General features: G+C 35.5%; 2 protein-coding genes and 1 pseudogene across 2 annotated transcripts; 2 read left to right on the forward strand and 1 right to left on the reverse strand.

Moving 5' to 3' along the window:
- The first annotated feature begins 6,083 nt into the window (after positions 1-6,083).
- LOC147936276 (uncharacterized) lies at positions 6,084-6,896 on the forward strand (annotated as a pseudogene).
- A 2,592-nt stretch (positions 6,897-9,488) lies between these two features.
- On the forward strand, positions 9,489-12,015 carry LOC104719228 (arogenate dehydrogenase 1, chloroplastic). The gene is made up of 2 exons (XM_010437091.3): positions 9,489-10,768; positions 10,854-12,015. Exons 1-2 carry the CDS (start codon positions 9,567-9,569, stop codon positions 11,743-11,745), a joined length of 2,094 nt encoding a protein of 697 aa, XP_010435393.2. The 5' UTR covers positions 9,489-9,566; the 3' UTR covers positions 11,746-12,015.
- Positions 12,001-15,023, reverse strand: LOC104723958 (heparanase-like protein 3). The gene is made up of 9 exons (XM_087470719.1): positions 14,599-15,023; positions 14,124-14,160; positions 13,882-14,047; positions 13,651-13,799; positions 13,323-13,553; positions 13,042-13,231; positions 12,827-12,952; positions 12,611-12,710; positions 12,001-12,527 (listed from the first exon to the last, which is right to left on the reverse strand). The coding sequence occupies exons 1-9, from the start codon at positions 14,824-14,826 to the stop codon at positions 12,162-12,164; spliced, it is 1,593 nt and encodes a 530-aa protein (XP_087326845.1). The 5' UTR covers positions 14,827-15,023; the 3' UTR covers positions 12,001-12,161.
- Between the last annotated feature and the right edge of the window lie 245 nt (positions 15,024-15,268).

Below are 15,268 nucleotides of genomic sequence, written 5' to 3' on the forward strand. Positions count from 1 at the left end.
TACACGGTTAACTCAAAGAAAGCATAAACATCAAAAACGCTATCCTTTTGTGCTATCAATAATCAAATTTCCTGTAGTGCAAGTTTTATACTAATATCTTAAGTGCAGCCAAGTATTGAAACAAAATAAAACTAACATCCTAAGTGCCACCAACTAGATCTTCCATTGAACTCGTAACACCAACAACCGGATCTTCACGGCGCTAGCCACACCATCCTCTTCCTTCATCGCCTTAACTAACGATTGTACTTGTGTTCAAGGAAAAGCAAAGCTCTTTCATATTAAGTTAAGTCCTTAACTCAAGGCTAAAAATCTAAGAGAATTTGCAGATTATTAAACATTACCACACAACCTTATATGTATGGGCTTGTCACCAGCTTCAGGCCATTTCACAATTCTGCAGAAGCCTTTTCGCCTTCTAATCTCATTTTAAATCTCATGCCGATGGAGTAGTTATTCTTCACAGACTCCATATACTGATCAAACGGAAGAATAAACTCAGATGGGCTCATCCTGTATCAAACAAAACAGCAGTGCAAGAACATTTAGTAGAGCAATTCAGTGCCAAGAACCAGACAAATAGAGACAAGCCTTGATGATGAAACTGAACATCATGAACCAACAGGAAATCAAACAATTAACGATTCACCAATTGATGTTTCATAAACCAAACCAGTTAAACAAGTTTGATACTTACCTTTACTATCATCCATCTCTCAATGCAAAAACTTGTAACGTAGTTAAACGTTTAGACAAAACAAGAACAATCACACTAATGTACTAACTAACCATTCAAAATACTAACATGTCTTCCATTTCAATCTCCTTATCCTCCTTTTGAAAGAAGACACAAGCAATATGATTATAACTCTAAAAAAAAGGTTGAGATATTATGTATATCATATATATATAAGTACACACAAAATTTAGGAGAGACGACAATACACACCAAAGCTAAGAGTCAATAAAATCCTACAAACTTTTGGAGTAAGAAGCAGACATATTCAAAATCGAGAACTAAAGAATTTCTGACCTTGGTGAAGATCGATCTCAGAACCATTTTATAGACTATAGTCAAATGCCTTGAGCTTACTTGCAAACCATTAGATGTCTGCAAAAAAAAAAAACTCAAATCAACAAGGAAAAGACCTTAGATCTGGTTTCTCTCAAAGAAGAACAAAAAAGTCTTCGGAGTACCATCTCAAGCTCAAGCTTCAAGATCCTCCTTTTGAGCTTCAATTTCAAGCTCATCCTTTTGAGCTACAAGCTCCCCCTTCTCATGACACCTTCTTCTTCACATGAGTCTCTACTGCAAAATACTAACCATAATAAAAAAATCATTCACTCTCCAATGGAGGAGAGAAATTACAAAATTGCAGCAAATGAGTATACATACTCGAGTATTAAACCAATATATGAGACCAGATTTATGTATATCCTCCAAATCTATGAAGAAAGCAGCGTAAAGAAAATCTAAATCCGCTATCTATAGAGTCCCAATTCGAGATCTGAAAGCGTTTAAACTATAGTAACAATGAACCATGTGAGCCGGGATTTCGAGAGAACATAGAAGAAGAAAGAGAAGAAGAAGCAGAAATGGCTGTTGGATTGGCCACGAAATAAAACCCAACAGGGACTAGTGGAGCCGGCTATTGATAGACGAGGAGGAGAATCAGCGACGACATCAGCGACCAGGATTTTGAGATGAGAAGAGACACTTCTTATCCACATGGTGATGAAGATGAATCAAGAGGAAAGATTGATTTGTGTTCTGATGAGGCTGACGACCTAGGTTTTGATTTGGGGGATTTTTTTTTTTGTTCTTTCTATCGTATAGAAAAGTGTAAGTTTTTTTTTTATATTTGGAATGTGGGACATAAATTTTTTAGATCTAGGATACATGGCGGATAAGTGAATTTTTTCAGAAAGTATTGGCGGAATAAACGATTTTTGCTTTCGACTTAGTGATTTTTTTATCTTAGCTTTTATTTAGTGTTATAGTATAGTGATTAAAATAAAATATTGATCTTTCATAACAGTTCAGTAAAATGAGCTATCTTCGTGTGCTATTAATGTTGATATTTCTTGTAGTGATACAAACAATCCTGCGGTGTAGCGCAGGTACTATCCTAGTGTACAATAAAAGTACAAGGAGTTTCTCTCCAGACACATCAACATTTTGGTAAAATATGAAGCTGACACCTCATTTAAAAACTTAACCAATCAAAATATTTTAATCAATACACATCAGCTTTTCAACTTAACACATCATTTTTTTTAATTAAAAATATAATTTTTAATAGATAACCAATACAATCAAAACATATAATAAACTTCATCATTTAAAATTTGTGGATGACACATAAATTTTTAATTTGTAGAAAGAAGAACAAAAATATACAGTATATATATATATATATATATATATATAATTTTTTTCTACTGTTGATATAGCATTATTAATTTGGAACTTTCAAATTTTACTTCTAACGCATTGTTGATTCCAAGTATTACAAAGAAAAAAAAAGTGAAATCGATGATAGTAAAAATTTTATATAGACTATTTTAAGAGCTTTACTAGCGTAATGAAAATATAAATTCAAAGAAAAAAGGTATAAAAGCTGAAGTGAGCTCTTGAAGGTATGTAAACCTCTTTGAAAATGAAATCTAATGAAAACATAACAAATAAGAACACTTAGTTTAGTTTAAAGCATTTGAAAGCTAACATCTTGTTAAAAATATGTACCAACAGAGTTAAGAGAAATAATACACCTCATTTTTATACTAAAATATTAAAAAGTAGACAACATCTTTCATAATGAGTTCAATATGATTATTTCAGTTTTGTAAATTATAGTCTCACTCTATAATATTAAATTATTAATAGAATATATCAAAGTAGAAAACATGTTTATAAATAAAATTGTTGTATATATCTATATATAAAATTTATATTCTTACCTATATTTATAACCTGAGATTGCGTTGGAATAATAGTCAAATTAATCTATACTAGTATTTTTGCAGAAACTTGACAAAAAAATTCATCTCCATTGACTTTAGCATTCAATGCATTGACTTTAATATTAGTTACCAAAAATTTCAAAATTAATTATAGTTAAGTTTTAATAAAATAATGAAATCTTTCTACCTCATTCAAACATAAATATATGATTCCCGTTCATTTTTATTTGAATTTATGTTTAAATTATCTTGAATTATTCTATAATACATTTAGTTAATAAAAATTGATAGATTTGGAGGAAACCTTAGAAGTAAAATAGTTTCTCTCATTTTATTCATTAGCCTCTAGGCTTATATTTATACAAAAGATATAACTTGTCTAACAAGTTCATTACATATTCAATAATAGTAAATCTACTTATTTAGCAATAGGAGAATATTACACAAATATTAACTTTCCATTTAACTCGATCTCGTAATTTTTTCAGATCTCTAATAAAAATTGTGATTTTTTCCTGCACATGATGTAATACAAAAATTTTTAAAACGGACATATATTACTCAATAGATGAATAAAAATACGGGTACAATATCCCACATCACCTAAAAAATTGGAAAATGGTTCAAAATCCTACTATAAACAAGACCAAAATAATTCATAATACAAATGAGTAGAAATTTTGATTTATCAGACATTCAAACTTAAAAACTTTTATTTGGTTTATTCCCATTCTTTATTTTATAGATTTTTAAAAAGTTGAATATTATCAATATTTAAAACTTTTAAAAATTTAAATATTATAAATATTTATATTTTTTAGAAAGTTAAACTTTATAAAAAAATGTTAAAAATATTAGAAATAATTAAATGTTTATGAAGTTTTGAATATTATAAATATTTAAACTTTATAAGAAGTTTAAATATTATAAATATTTAAATGTTTATGAAGTTTCGAATATTATAAATATTTGAACTTTATAAGAAGTTTAAATATTATAAATATTTCAACTTTAAAAAAAGTTGAAAGACCATTAAAATATTAATAATATATTTAAAGTCTTACGAAACTTCAAATATGAGAAATACTCAACCGTAAGTATTATAAATAGTTAAACTTTATAAGAATTGTCAATCTTATAAAATGTAAATGGTTACAAACTTAATAAATAATGTATCAACTCAATCTAATATTTATGGTACTAAACAATAAATTTTAAAAATTAAAATGATATAGTGCGAGTTAAAATATCTCGGGACATAGTTATATAGCAGGACGGGTTTGGTCGACATTTATATAAATTTAAAATATCATTAATTTGGTGTTACACGAATAAAACATCATTTCATTATTTTGTTAACACTATCGGTATCAAAGAATATACATATCTGATTAAATTGATTAAATACATATTATTTAAAAAATAAACTATATTGAGGTAATATATGGTTTAAAATTTAAACCATAAAATATACAATTATTATATAATTATAACATATATAACCAACAAATATAATTTATAACGTTCAGATTGTGTTTTTTTGTATGTTATTAGACCTGAGTAATGGAATGGATTAATAACTTTAAAAGGTCCAAAGAAGAAGAGATATAACATTTTTAGAAAAATATTTTTATACTTAATAATCAATTGGTTTAAAATAAATTATTAAATTATTGTTAAAAAAATTATTATGATCTACTATATTAAATATTTCCTTTGCAATTTAAATTATTGTTGTGCATCTTAATTACTTTTAAATCTACATAATCTATAGTTTTTGAAGTATTTTAGTCCTAACGAAAGCATATATTATATAACCTAAAAATAAAAATACTAATCAAACCAATTCCGAACTAGAGCAAAGGCGATAAACAGAGCCCAGCATCTCGGCCTCCGCAAAAGCACACTTTGCTTGGGATAGAATTACCCAATTACGGAGCCCAGAGTTTTTGTCTCCACAATTATTTTACGTAGGACTACTTGATGTAAGCCGGGAGACGTCCTGCCTCTCTTAAAGTTTCGAATCAAAATAAAAATCAAAAATTTCTTTTTATGCAAAACATCTCGTATGTCAAAACATGACACTTTTATTTCAGTCCATCGCCATTACAAACACATTAATTGATGTCCTGAACTTAGGCACGACAAGCGGTGATCTCGCGAGCGTTCATCCTAAGACGGTTCGGCATAGGCCATAACAACTACAGTCCAGTTCTTTCCCATTCCTCAGAACGAGTTTCTAGTGCTCTGGTTTTCTTTTCGGCCTTGTCAAGGCAACCTATGGACTTCCTCCTCTTTGCCTCAATAAAACACTTGTTGCAATATGCAACCAGACAAGGTGGCCTCTCTGCCACTCCTCCAAGACCATTCTAGATCCAATCGCGCGGATGCGATTCGAGCAGCCTAAGCTTGGCCAACAAATCATATCGCATCCTTTCCACTACGATGAGGCGATTGCGATATTCTAGATGACGATTCTCAATCGCTGAAAATAAATTTTCCATGTCAGATCTTTCTTCGGGTCTAACTCGGGACATCAGTGTCCATGGAACTTGGATGCTCAGGTAGTAGGGCATCCCTTTCAATTGCTTCTGCATTCGAAAATGTTGGAACATCGTTTCCAACCCTGAATGGAGAACCGACACTACCAATCAACCCTCCTCACTGGTTCTATGCAACCCTCCTCTGCTCGAAAAAGTAATCCTATAAACAAAGGATGAAGCTGTGTTATATTGTTCCAAGGAGGATGGGTTTCCAATTTAAAGATTGGAAAAGATCAATCCCCTCCGTGATTGAAACTCAAATTTTCCAAAATTCAAGGGCATCTAAAGAAACAACAGGGGGCCACAAAGCGGGCAATGTTTTTACAAGGGCATGGCGCCCGGATAAAATAGGTCTGAAAAGAAAATTAACAAATGCAAAGGAAAAGGCCCTCTCTTAAGCTTCCGGGAGATCGGATAGGTCGGCCTCGAACACGTCAGCATTGGACCCGTCCGGATCTCTGACGGAGTCCGGAGCCGGAACTCCAGGGTGAAGAAGACCGAAGCAAAGTTGGTTTTGAGATCGCCATCCTCCACCTCAATAATGTCCAATGCTTGAACAATGTCATTGGCCTTCATATGGTTCTCCTCGATTTCGGCGATCTGCTCATCGGGGATGGACGCGCCTTTCTCCAGCAAGTACTTCACCGTTTCTTTAACCCCAAACGCTTGGTTGAGGACATCCTCCTTAGGGCAAACTACCATTTCTTGCTCGAACAAAAAGGCCTTCCACTTGTCCAGACGATGTTGAGCCATTTTTATTGTCCCCTCCACCCTAGCTAGTCGATCTTGACGCAGTGTCGGATCATGATTTGTTGTTTGTTGTTTTTACTCAATAAAAATTGTTTCAGGTGATGGATGCAAGAGCGTTGTGGATGAAAGAGCTTCAGAATCAAACCCATTCATCAAAAGAAAGTAGAGATAATATTCTTGAAGAAGACATTTCACCGTCAACTTCAAATTACTACAACCATGCTCCTCTTGAGTTTTTGTCTCCAAGAATATATGCTTTTGAACCTCCTTCAATCATGTATCGCGATTTCGAGCATGGGTCTGAATACGCTCAGTTCCGATAAAGCTGTTATTGATGAAAAACAAATACAGAAGAATGAAAAAAGTAGTGCAAGTCTTAGCCAAACACCTAAAGATGTTGTTGTTGATGATGACGATGATGATTGGCCAGAAGAAGAAGATTCAGCTAATTCTTGGGCTTCAATGTTCATAGTGAATGAGGATGATGTTTCTTTCAGTGATCTAGAAGGAGACGACAATATAAGTAGCTTAGCACTCAAGTCTAAGATTACATCAAAGGGCACAGACCAAAAAGAAACATGATACATCATCATCTGGCTTGTTGCTCTTCCCTGTCTCCACGAGATCGAAGCAAATAGAATTGAAAATAATGATGTGTGCTGAGTCAAATCGTGGAAAGTCATCTGAGTAAGATTTTTAAAGTATCTATTGTTATATATCTGAATTGGCGACTTGCTGCAGATTAGAGGATGGAGGGTTCTCCTGACTCTGGTCAACAATAACATGATCGTCGTCTAGAGTTTCAATGTCAACGAGCTCCTTTTAACCTGTCCCAATTCAGATTCTTCTGCGACTTCCGTTCCGGAGTTTGGATTTCAGATCGGTGATCGTGTTCCTAATGGAACTTGATGATTGAACCAGTGTGCTGGCAAAACTTGGGAAGTTGGTCCTAGCCCATGGCTTCCTCAACTCGTCATTGATTTATGAGATCCCACTCGCGGTTAATTTTTTCAAGGAGTATGTCTCTAACTTGACGATATCCACATGCCAATCTCATAGCTGATAAAGGGCAAGCTGCAAAAAAGTAAAGTCATATCAGGTCACAAAAGATATGTCCGATCTGGAGTAAACAGAGAATGAGACTATACCAGGTGAATTGTTCCACACTCTCCGCCTACCACACGCCGGATTTTTGAACGAATTATTGTCAACTCGGACTTAAAAGTAGCGATCATCCCAATCCTTGAAGTTGCTGACTTTTTCACCAATAAGGAAGTTATGGGCTGGTTTCATGTTGACCATCCAAGTTCCATTGACTTTTGACGACTTCAAATTCGTCAATTGCTCAAAGCAACTCCGATCTGAATTTTGGCTTTGGCTGCGATAGTGAGAGCCGCGACAAAGTTACATATGCTACCAGGGGTGAGTTGGCAGATCGCCACTTGCCGTCGATGAGTGTATAGAGTGAGCAGACTTGGAAGGGGAAACTAAAGGCGACATTGGTAGAAATAATCCTCATAAAGACAGATATATCCTTTTGGCGGATTCCAAGGGCGCTAATGATTCCCAGGGATTATGACAGACACGCTGCAGCTGTTAAGACCGCAGGATTTTAAAATAAAGTGCTAACATAAACATATGATGCAGAAACATTATACAAATACCAAAACAACCTAAAAGGTTTTACAAGCATCATACAGGTCTAAAAACAGAGAAAATAAAACTGAATCCTACAAATTGTCAACACACACCTCAATATGTGAAGAATATTCCATTAGTGAGGGGTAATGATATCATTTTTGTGCATATCTGGGTGTTTACCAATATCTAAGCTTTTTATGATGGTCGACCTTAAGTTCATCCTGAAATCCAAACTTTTTATGAAGTTCATCCTGAAGTTCAAGAAATATTTCCTGAATTTCGTGGATTCGTTCCTAAATTTTTGAGGAGTGTTGGTCGCTGGATGTTGGGTGCTGGTTTTTCAAGTTACAAGAACATGAGAAGGGATTACGCGAGCTATCTACAAAACTCAATATGGTGGCGTGTATGCTCCTTTTTTTTTGTTTTTTTTTTCCTTTCTAAATTTCTTGTAATCTTTCTTGAATGTTTGATTGCGAACATTTTTATATGCTTATCGATGAAAGTGTAGCTACCAATCCAAATATTTAATACAAACCTTCTTGAGTATGTTTTAAAACAAGTTTTATGGTGAAAACCATCCAAATTAGCTTTATTATCCAAAATCCCAATGAAAACAAACACCATATGAAAACATCATTTAATATATCTAAAGCTCCCATCTTGACCACTACAACATCACAAGTAAACAAACGCCACACATGGTGTTTATGAACCACCATTGATACATCTAAAACCCACATCTTCTCCAATATTGTATAAAAAGAACACACCCACTCGTAAACTTTTAACTCATCTCCAAAGAGTTAGAAAAGAGTATCTTTGTTCAAAAGAACCCATCACAAATTTGAATAATATTAATACTAAGAAACACACAAATTGAACAGCCAAAGTTAAAAATTTGGAATCTTTTTGGGAATAGGAAAAGATGAGATCTTTATGGTTACCCACATAAAAAAAAGAGGACTTAGAAGAGGATTCTCTTTCATAGTCTGAAAAGCAAAATTTCAAACTGCAACAATGGCTTTTCTGGGAAGAAACTTTCTTCCACAAAACTCATCACTTCCTCTCCTCCACCAATGTATTTCTCTTTTACAAAAACCCTCGACCACAACACTCGTGCTGCCGGCGAAACATCACCACCATTGTCTCTTTCTCGGGCCATTAGATTTTGAAGCTCTTCTTTGAATCCCAATCCATCGACACATTTCTCTCACATACCACCACACCAAAGTTCTCAATCGCAGATCTCACGGTATTACACGCCTCCATCATCCGCCGCACACCGCACAACGACGTCGTGTAAATCACAACACGATTTTCTCTCTCTTTGCAAAATCTCAGGGATTCCTTCTACATTCAGATCTAATGGTTTCAAAACCTCTTTATGTCCAGTGATGGATTCGTGGGTGGTGTTCAAATTGAGATCTGAGTACGGAATGAATCGTGTTGGTTGAGGCTGAGAAGAAACAAAATAAACTTGAATTTTATTAATTTATTAAGTTTATTTCAAAATTAATATATAAATTTGTGCTAGTTTTGAAACATTTGAAAACATGTGCTAATTGTAGAAGAAAATCTTAAAATGGTGCTATTTTATCAATTGTCCAATTTTTTTTTGGTTTTTACAGCTTGCTTTTATTGATAATAATTATAAAAAAAAAAAAAAAAATGTTTCCTACAACGTGCAGACTTCAAAATCTCCCACAAAGCTCCAAAGTCTTCTTCATCTCCAATGGCAGTAGAAGTCAGAATTTACCGCTCCATCATCTTCTCCAAATGATCTCTCAATCTCATTCTCATCATCTTCTTCTCACTCAATCATCTTCCTTCTCATCCGTCTTTCTCCCAAAGCCCATCACCAAACCTACTCACTCCCTCTCCTTTAACTCTCTCTCCTCAATGTTCCCTTCTCTCTCTCTCCGTCCACCTAACCCCACCACCACCGCCGTCTCCGTCTCCGACAACAACCCTCTTCCCAATTCCGATCCAATCCCTCCTCTCCGTATCGCCATTATCGGATTTGGCAACTACGGCCAATTCCTCGCCGAAACCCTAATTTCTCAAGGCCACATTCTCTTCGCTCACTCCCGATCCGATCACTCCTCCGCTGCTCGTCGTCTCGGCGTCTCGTACTTCCCCGATCTTCACGACCTTTGCGAACGTCACCCTGACGTTGTCTTACTCTGTACTTCAATCCTCTCCATCGAGAATGTCCTCAAAACGCTGCCGTTTCAGAGACTCCGTCGCAGCACTCTCTTCGTTGATGTTCTCTCTGTGAAAGAGTTCGCTAAGACTCTTCTTCTTCAATACTTACCTGAAGATTTCGATATCCTCTGTACGCATCCAATGTTTGGTCCTCAGAGTGTGAATTCGAATCACGGCTGGGGAGGTTTAAGGTTTGTGTATGATAAAGTTAGGATTGGGGAAGATGAATTGAGAGTGTCAAGGTGTGAGAGTTTTCTTGGGGTTTTTGAGAGAGAAGGTTGTAAGATGGTGGAGATGAGTTGTGCTGATCATGATAAGTTTGCTGCTGAGTCGCAGTTTATAACGCATACGCTTGGTCGGGTTTTGGGGATGTTGAGTTTGCAGTCTACGCCCATTAATACTAAAGGGTATGAGGCATTGCTTGACTTGACTGAGAATACTTGTGGGGATAGTTTTGATCTGTACTATGGGTTGTTTGTCTATAATAACAACTCCTTGGAGATGCTTGAGAGGATTGATTTAGCTTTCGAGGCATTGCGTAAGGAGCTTTTTAGTCGACTTCATGGTGTTGTGAGAAAGCAGTCTTTTGAATGTGAAGGTGAAACAAACAAAGTTCATGTTTTTCCAAATGGTTATGAAAATGATGCTTCTTTGGATTCGATGAGGTACACTGCTTCTTATGCTGTAGTTTTATTCCCACTTGGATTTGATTTCTTGTTGTGAAATCTCTATCAATTTGTGATCCTGCAGGTCAGAAGATGTGTCTCTCAAGTATGAATATAACCCCCAGCTCTCTGGCAGTGTTAATGACGGTTCGAGGCTCAAGATTGGTATTGTCGGGTTTGGCAATTTTGGACAGTTTCTAGCTAAAACAATGGTCAAGCAGGGTCACACGGTTTTAGCCTATTCCAGAACTAACTACACTGATGAAGCTGCAAAGCTGGGTGTCTCGTATTTCTCAGACCTTGATGATCTATTTGAAGAGCATCCTGAAGTTATTCTTCTCTGTACGTCTATCCTTTCGACTGAAAAAGTTCTCAAGTCACTCCCATTTCAGAGACTGAAGAGAAGCACCCTTTTTGTGGATGTGCTTTCCGTTAAAGAGTTCCCGAGGACTTTATTTATTCAAGTTCTCCCACAAGAATTTGATATTTTGTGCACACATCCCATGTTTGGACCAGAGAGTGGTAAAAATGGATGGAACGATCTTTCCTTTGTGTTTGATAAGGTTAGGATCGGAATGGATGATAGAAGAAAATCGAGGTGTGACAGTTTTCTTGATATATTTGCCCGTGAAGGGTGTTCTATGGTGGAGATGTCGTGTGCTGAACATGATTGGCATGCTGCTGGATCACAGTTCATCACACACACAGCGGGAAGGCTTCTGGAGAAGCTGAGCTTGGAATCTACTCCTGTCGATACGAAGGGTTATGAGACATTGCTAAAATTGGTGGAGAATACTGCTGGTGACAGCTTTGATCTTTACTATGGACTATTTTTATACAATCCTAATGCAATGGAACAGCTTGAGAGGTTTCATTTGGCTTTCGAATCATTGAAGAAACAGCTCTTTGGACGACTACATTCTCAACATTCTCATGAGCTAGCTATATCGCCTTCGCTAGAGCTGACTACGCTATAAAATAGCTTAAGTTAATGTTCTCTCAGTCCTGCTCCTTGACCACTAATTTTGTAATCCCATCTTCACGCATTACTGTTTTACTCAGAATATGGTGTTTGGGAGAAATCGTTTGGTCTTTGAAAGGCTTTGGTGTAAGTTTCTTTCTTTTTTTGTAGCTTTTTCTTATCCTTTAGTGTGTATTTTGTCCTCCATACGGGCTTCACGGTCTCAACCGGTTATAAATGAACAGAAATAAAATGCAAACAAAAGTTTTGGTTTTGGGTTTCGAAATTGTTTTACTTATTTTATTTGGTCCAAATACTTTGAACTTACAGATTTCAATGCCCATAGGTTTCTGAAAGAAAGGTACACTTGTTTCTTTTTCTCTAATCAAATAACTGAATGGAGGAACTGTCTTAAGTTCCATATGCAGCTACCTAAGCACATGCAGGTACAACAACACTCCGCATATGCACAAACACTATGGAATGTGGAGCTATTGTTATTGGCTCCGTTGAATTTATATGTATCGGCTCTATAGGAGGTAAGTCTCCCATTGAATTAACCTGAAGAGCATTTCCGTTGAGTAGCATAGTCTGACTATGTAAGTTTCCATCCTTTGCTGTCAAGTGATACTCTTCTCTTTGGATTTCCCCATTACTATCCGAAGGAAGTTGGGAAGTTTCTCTTTTATAAGACTTCATGTGCTTTGTATGTCTCAGACTGAAAGTATTATTTAACTCTACTTTCGCTACAACTGTCGTAGTGTTGTCAAGGTTCATCAGTAAAACTGTGATCCCTTTCTGCATGATGAAACTTTAGAAGTTAGATCAGAACTCATCGAGAATAATGCCATTTTTATTACTTGTATGGAAACTGGACTTACAGATTGTCTTGCACAATGGGTGTATGAACGTATCTTTTTGGTTCCGGAAAAACTTGTGAACAATGCCTTTCTTCCCATAAGTTGTCGCCAGATCAGAGCACTGCATGTCAACAAGTAACATGATTGGTAGTTAGTGTTAAGGCTGTAATACCAAATTCTTCTTCCCTTTGTTTTCTTTACTGACATACCAAATTCATCTTATTGTTATTTGTTTACCTGTAATAGTCTGGATTGGGTGTGAAATTAGTAGTATTTAGCAACCCATAGTTTCCTCCGATCAGAGACTGTCTACAATATGTTTTGGTATCATACACTGATGACATACCAAGCTGGTCCAAGTACCTACCATCGCACAACATTATCATTAGAAATGTTGAGTATATTGCTTATGATAAGCTTGTTTTTTTTGGCTGATTTTATCTATTTCTTACCAGAAACTATACACGAAAGCATTAGAGACAAGATTCCTCCCGCTGTTGTAGGCACCACCAGACTCACCAACCCATGACACGGCCTTGGTTGAGGATTTTTTTATTACGTTCTTGAGGCTGCGGAACGTTATCGCCTCTTGGTCCAGATACGAAGGGTTTAGAATCTTTTCTATCAGATGTTCATCGACCCCTAATCAATCAAAATGTAGTTTTCTTTCCATCAAAAGTTAAATAATGAACCTGCAGGCTATAAAAAGAGACTAGTTGAGTATGCAGGTTACCTGGACCGAGATCGTAGATGTGGTGTGTGGTAGCGTTGAGAGAGTTTTTTGTTTTGCTCAGGTATTCTGTGAACCAAGCAGCTTCAAAGAAGCCACCCGGGCCTATCACCAATGGCATGGGACTCATGTTCTTGTAAACCCGGTTCACAATGTTTCTTAGATTTATGGTGTCTATAGCATACTGATTGGCTGCAACTCGTGCACCAATACCACTTCCACACAACTCATTGCCTATTAAGAAAAAAAGGAAAAAGCAAAACCAGCGTGGTGCGTTTGAGAGAATTCGATCAGGCTTATGAATTCTCTATAGTGTTGTCAGATGACTTACCGAGCTCCCAACCGTCTACGGTGTGGTTATTCTGTGCTGTAAACCGGATAAAAGATTCAGCATTGGTGGAATCCCAGGCTCCTATGGCTTCACCGTTAGGTTTTATGGAACGCCCCGAGAGTGCATTCAGTCCAAAGATGACTTTAGCTCTGATTCAAACCACAAGTAGGTGAGGGAAGAAGATAGAGAGAGGGGAAAACAAAGTGGAAAGCAGAGAATGTGAAAATGTACCCAGTTTTACGGAAGAACGCATTGAGCTCGTCCCATCGACGCATAGGCAGACAGATAATTGAAGAGTTTTTAGTAAAAGGAAGACAAGGTTGCTGTTGATCTGGCGTCTCATATATCACCAAGTCTTGTAATGTTCCTCCTATTCTTATTTTCAATGGAGCAAATGCTGTGGAAATTGGGAACAAAGATCAAATCCTGACATAACAAATACTATAATATATCAGGAATGTGATGTGATTTACCTTTGATTGCATTTTGAAGAATAATGTTGTTCAAATCCTGCAAGAAAGATCAACATAACCCAGTTTCAGTACTTCGTACTAATCAATTGCTACCATTTTTTTTGTAATCAATTTTTAAAATTGAATATGATAAAAAAAAAAAAAAAAAAAAAAAAAGATAAGGAAATTGTTTTACTTGGCACATAACAGTTTTTGACTTTCATATTCCATAAATGGTAAAAAAAGATAAAATGGGTTTTTTAATTTTCTACAATTGGTAAATTATATTTGCCAAATGCAGAGTAACTAAGAAACTTTTAATGCATTCCTGCTACCACACCAACCCAAAAATACATACTGTATGTCTTTTTCTTTTTCTTTTTTGTTTTCTCAAAAACCCAAGTTGCATTGTTATCGTCGGCAAAAAAATAAAATAAACATGAAAATGAAAAACGAAAAACAAGAAAAAAAAAAAAAAAAAAGAAAAAGAAAAAACCAGATTGAGAATGGAAGCATGGTCCCAACTACAAGTGCCGTAGTCACATTTCTCCGGCGGCCACCAGTCCAAAGTGGCGCAAATGAAGTCTTCGTCTATAGTTCCCACGGCGGCTCTTCCGTACACAAACACCTTCCCATTCTCTTCCACGGTGGAGCTAACTGTATAGTCCAAGAACTGAAACACACAAAGGAACAAAACTATGAACCAGATTTGACGACAACCCATTTTTTATTTATAAGAGAATGAGATCTTATTTGGGTGTTTATATAATTTGTGGAAACGGAAGACAGACACACATACTGAAAAAAAAAATTATTTATTATTCTGTTCTTTTCTCCTTTTGTTGTTTGTATAAAGTATTACATAAAAATATAAAAATAAAAAGGTGAACTACTTAAAAGTATCTCTACCTGCACAACTTTAATAGATTGTTTCTTTTTTTTCTTGAAATAGAGTTTACTAACTTTAATATCTTGTTGCTTTTAAGTTACATGAATCTCTTAATTACATGCAAAAGCTTTCACGGACTAAACTCTTCATACAACCAAACTTAATGAATGAGAGTATCTATACTAACATTTTTTAAGTATATTTGGTAATATACCCTTTTAGTTATATAATAAATTACAAAGTTAATCTTTAGAAAGTTTTAGAAAATATAACTAAA

This window comes from Camelina sativa, chromosome 10, assembly GCF_030686135.1.
Source record: "Camelina sativa cultivar CO46 ecotype springtype chromosome 10, ASM3068613v1".
NCBI classification, from domain to species: domain Eukaryota; kingdom Viridiplantae; phylum Streptophyta; class Magnoliopsida; order Brassicales; family Brassicaceae; genus Camelina; species Camelina sativa.